Source organism: Alosa sapidissima, chromosome 3, assembly GCF_018492685.1.
Source record: "Alosa sapidissima isolate fAloSap1 chromosome 3, fAloSap1.pri, whole genome shotgun sequence".
Classification (NCBI taxonomy): domain Eukaryota; kingdom Metazoa; phylum Chordata; class Actinopteri; order Clupeiformes; family Clupeidae; genus Alosa; species Alosa sapidissima.
In genome coordinates, this window is record NC_055959.1 from 37,858,413 (window position 1) to 37,863,367 (window position 4,955).

The following is a 4,955-nucleotide window of genomic DNA, read 5'->3' on the forward strand; positions in this document are numbered from 1 at the left end:
CAGCGTTAACAAGATCTGGTCCTGCTAACTTAAGTAAACCCTCCATAGTAATGACTCCAGACCTAAGAAGGCTATGTGTGATTGTGGGAAGAGACTTTTCAAGAGACATATCTAAAACAGAACCATAGATTAGGGGCTCCTTTAAAAGCCAATACAAAGACTCTGTGCTTCCTGTGCGTTGCACTGTTAAAAGGGACCAAACTTTAAACAAATTACGATAAAACACAGGAAGTTTGTTGATATTCAATCTTTTTGGATCCATCCAAAACAAAGTTCTGTCCAGCCCCAGTCCATCAAAAGTCTGTAAAATGGCACACGCCACATATTTCCAGCTGGAATCCAGAGGCCCCATGAGAAGACGCTGGACGAACTGCAACCGAAAGGCAGCTGTCCTACTTTGTAGGTGCACAAGTCCATGTCCACCTTCCTCTTTAGGTAGGTATAAGATGCTCTGTGGAACCCAGTGAAGTTTATCCCAGAAGAAATCCACTAGGATTGACTGGATTCTTGACAGCAACTGTGCTGGAGGGTCCACACAAGATAACTGATGCCAAAGGGCGGATGCCACCAAATTATTGATAATAAGGACACGCCCCTTGTAGGATATCTTACTTAAAAGGAATTTCCATTTATCAAGGCGGCCCTTTACCTTTTCAACAGCCCCATCAAAGTTCTTTTGAATAAACATTTCATCCCCTAAAAAAACACCAAGATATTTAAAACCACTCCTGGCCCAATGTAAGCCAGCTGGAAGACTTGGCTCATTTAACCATGTCCCGACCAGCATAGCTAAACTTTTGGACCAGTTTACTCTTGCTGAGGAAACAACATTAAAATCATCAAAAATCTCTAACATAGTGTTTATGTCTCTTTGACCATTCACAAGTACTGCAACATCGTCTGCATAAGCTGACAGTTTAAAAACACTTTCACACGCTGGAATTCTCACCCCCACCAGCTCTTTCCTCAGCTTTACCAATAGGGGTTCAATTGCCAGGGTGTACAACATACCAGATAAGGCACAACCTTGTCTGACCCCCCTGTGGACTTTAAAAGGAGCACACAAGTCACCATTAACCTTTAAAATACTCTCAATGTCACAATACAGAACTCTAATCATATCAATAAACTCTGGGCAAAAACCAAAGGCTGCCAGAGCACTCCACAAATAATTGTGCTCGACACGATCAAAAGCTTTTTCTTGGTCAATGGATACTAAGCCGAATTTCAGGTTAAACAGCTTACCTACATCAAATATATCCCTGATCAATGAAATGTTATTTTGAATCAGCCTACCTGGCACACAGTAGGTCTGGTCAGGATGGACAACCTGCTCCACAACTTCACTCAATCTATTAGCCAACGCTTTAGAGAGCAATTTATATTCAGTACAGAGGATTGACACAGGTCTCCATGATCTTATGTCATTCAAATCCCCTTTTTTGGGGAGCAAAGTGAGTATTGCCCTCCGGCAGCTCAGTGGCAACCGCCTCCTGGCAAGACTGTCGCTGAGAACAGTCAGCACATCCTCACCCACTTCTGACCAAAAGGACTTATAAAAGTCCACCGGTAGACCATCCAACCCTGGTGCCTTTCCACACTCCATACTCTGGAGGGCTCTCTGCAGCTCCTCTAGGGTCAAAACCCTTCCAAGGACTGCATTCGCCTCTTCGGCCACCTGGGGTAGGTTCTCAAAGAAGGACTGGTCATCCACCTGAATATCCGAGCTCTCACTCTTATATAGGTCTTCGTAAAAACTGACTGCTCTCTGACGTATTTCAGCCAGATTGGACAACAGAACTCCATCCTCAGAAAGCAGTGAGTGAATGAACCTCCTCTGTCCATTCTTTTTTTCCAAATTAAAAAAGAATTTAGAAGGAGCGTCCATCAATTCCACACTCTGAAAGCGGGACCTGACCAGAGCTCCCTGTGCCTTTATGCCTAGCAGGTCAGCCAATGATTTCTGCTTCGCTTTAACGTTTGCTGTGTAAGTCTGGTTGCCAGTTTGTTCAGCTAAATGCTGGAGTTCAATTATTTCCTTTTCAAGTTTCATCATTGAACGAGTTATGTCCCTTGTGACACTGAAAGTATAATCCTGACACAGTTGTCTTATTTGTGATTTACCAAAGTCCCACCACTGTTGCAACGAGCTAAAAGATGGCTTTGTGTTCTTAAAATCCTGCCAAAACAGTCTAAATACCTCTCTAAAATGGCCATCCGATGACAAGTTATTATTAAAATGCCAATAAGCACTTTTAGACTTTACAGAACTCAAAGAAAGAGAACAAAAAACCAAACTGTGGTCTGAAAAACCAACTGGGATGATCACACATTTCCTAAACAAACTCAGCTGATGCTTAAAACCATAAAACCTGTCCAGTCTAGCCAATGACAAAAGGTTATTGTAGGAGTGAACCCATGTGTATTGCTTCTGAGTACTGTGAAAGTTCCTCCAGACATCAACAAGCTCATTTGCATTCATCAGTTCTATGAGTCTTCTGCGTGAGGGCATGTGTGGCTCTACATGATTCCTATCCATTGCATTTTCAGTACAATTAAAATCACCTCCCAGGAGTAAAAAATCCTCAGATTCACAATTGCGTAGAGCATCATTTAGCATATTCAAGAAAAGCATTCTATCAATTGGTGTAGTGGGTGCATAAACACACAAAAAAACAAAGAAATTGTTTTCAAATTGGGCTCTGACTTTTAGGAGTCTACCCTTGACTAATTCCTCAGTCTGGTAGGAAATGGGAGTAAAGGTCCGAGAAAACAGAATGGCAACCCCACCACTATTGGAAGTGTTGTGACTTAAAATAGACAGGCCATCAAACTCACTTGCCCAGTCAGCAGCAATTGAGGCGTCAGAATGAGTTTCTTGAGCAAGAAGCACATCAAATCTATTCTTCTTAATCGTTTCAAACAACAAGGCTCTCTTGCTTCTTTCCCTGGCCCCATTTAAATTTAAAGAAGCAATTCTGATTTCACCCATGATAAAAAGAAAAAAATATAAGAGTTGTGTACACGCCATCATCATAATACATGTGAAAAATAGACTAACATCAGACATCGCTATTTAACAAAACGTTAATCTTGGTCATTATCTTTTTGAGACGGAAGCACTCTGGATTTGTAAAGCAGCCCTCACCCAAAAAAGATTTCGTTTTCGTGGTGAACTGCTCCACATCAGGGAAGTAGTCGTCAATCCGAACATTTCTCATATGTTTTGTTTTTGTCAAGAAGGATTTTATGTCTTCCACACTATAATCGCAACTAGCAAACCCACTATGACGTAAGCTACAGGTAACGCTACAGTCAGAGAAATCACTTTCGTATTCGTTATCTGTGCCGCTAAGATCTGTTAAATTATCGCTCTTTTTAGTCCTTTTAGATCTCTTTCTTTTGGGGGGCATTTTAAAAACATTTTCCTCCGTCTCAATGAGGGATTCATCTAGAGACGCAAGAACTTGGTCATAATTGACAGCAGAAGCACTGCTCTGCGAGTTCTGTGTGGACTGACTCTCAGATTCTGCGTTCACTGCGTCATCTGTGGGAGAACTTTGTTCTCGGCCTACTGGCTTATCAATCGGGGTTACCCCGTTAACCTCTTCCCGCAAAAGGGAAGCATGATCTGCCCCTACTGACTCGGCTGAGGCAGACGAAGGCCCACTGGATACAGCGGGTGCTGCAATCGCAGCAGTAGACGCACCCATTTCGGTAGACTGCTCATCTACCACAATTTCATTAGGCATAGGCCTACTGGTGTTTTCGTGATTTATTTGCACATCACTCGAATTCCCCTTTGCCTTAGGACACGCACGAACAAGGTGCCCTGATTGCCCACAACCAAAGCACTTCATGACACTTGTTGAAGCATAGATAACATAACTGAAGTTATCCACCTTCACGTTTAGAGTTAGGTCCAAATCATCTTTGTTATCTTTTAAAATCATAAATACGGATCGCCTGAACGACACTACGTGTTTCAGAAGTGGGGATTTGCTTCCAATTGGAATCTTTTTAATTGCGGAAACCAATTTACCATACCGTGATAAAATTTCAGCCAAAACCTCATCTTTAATAAATGGGGGAACATTTGACAAAGTCACTTTCTTTGATGGAGTGGAGAGAGGAAGGACGACAGTAAAAATGCCGTCAACCACTAAACCCCTTTCAACCAGCTCATTAGCCAACTCAACCGTGCCCAAAAACAGCACAATCGCATTGTTCATGCGGGCCGCTGACAGAATATTGTCATGCCCTACAACTTCTCCTGCTGCTAAACTACAAACCTCTACACTGGCATTCGATGCTATTTTAACAGCATGACGCCGCGTAAGTTTTTCAAAACTCTCCATACCTGGGGCGGCTGCAACCAAACACTGGAAGCAGACGTCCAGGTAAAACAAGTAACAACAAAACCCCACGCCAGTGATACTTATACTAACCCAAACAGAACCAACCCTTAACACTATAAAGAAGAAAAAAAAAAAAATAATAATAATAATAAGGAGATAGAAAAGATAGCAAAAAGATAGAAAAACGCTGTTCCTGGCACAGCGGCCAACAGTCACACTCACTCAAACGCTCGGCTCCGCCTACTCACTCCGACATGCGCACAAAGAGAGAGAGAGAGAGAGGGAGAGAGAGAGAGAGAGAAGCAGAGTGTGACAGAGAAAGAGGAAGAGAAAGAGAGAGAGAAGAAGAGGAGAGACTGAGAGAGTGAAATAGAAAGAGTGTGTGTGACAGGAAGTGATGGTAAAATACTGCAGGAGTGTGTAAGAGATACAAATGGAAAAGACGGAGAGTCCAAGAAGGGATGTCCATATGTGTGTGTGTGTGTGTGTGTGCGTGTGTTAAACAAGTCGTTCAAGAAAATAAAATAAAAGCAGACAGAGTAGAAGAGGGGTAAAAGGGATGGCATGGAACAGTGGAGAAGGAGAGAGAGAGAGGTA

The 4,955-nt window shown here is 42.5% G+C and overlaps 1 protein-coding gene across 1 annotated transcript; it reads right to left on the reverse strand.

Moving 5' to 3' along the window:
* Window positions 1–1,250: 1,250 nt before the first annotated feature.
* LOC121705392 lies at window positions 1,251–4,426 on the reverse strand. The gene is made up of 2 exons (XM_042086340.1): window positions 3,149–4,426; window positions 1,251–2,978 (listed from the first exon to the last, which is right to left on the reverse strand). The coding sequence occupies exons 1-2, from the start codon at window positions 4,356–4,358 to the stop codon at window positions 2,965–2,967; spliced, it is 1,224 nt and encodes a 407-aa protein (XP_041942274.1). The 5' UTR covers window positions 4,359–4,426; the 3' UTR covers window positions 1,251–2,964.
* Between the last annotated feature and the right edge of the window lie 529 nt (window positions 4,427–4,955).

Coding starts and splice junctions, on each gene's coding strand:
- LOC121705392 (XM_042086340.1), bottom strand. CDS start 4,358: ATGGAGAGTTTTGAAAAACTTACGCGGCGTCATGCTGTTAAAATAGCA.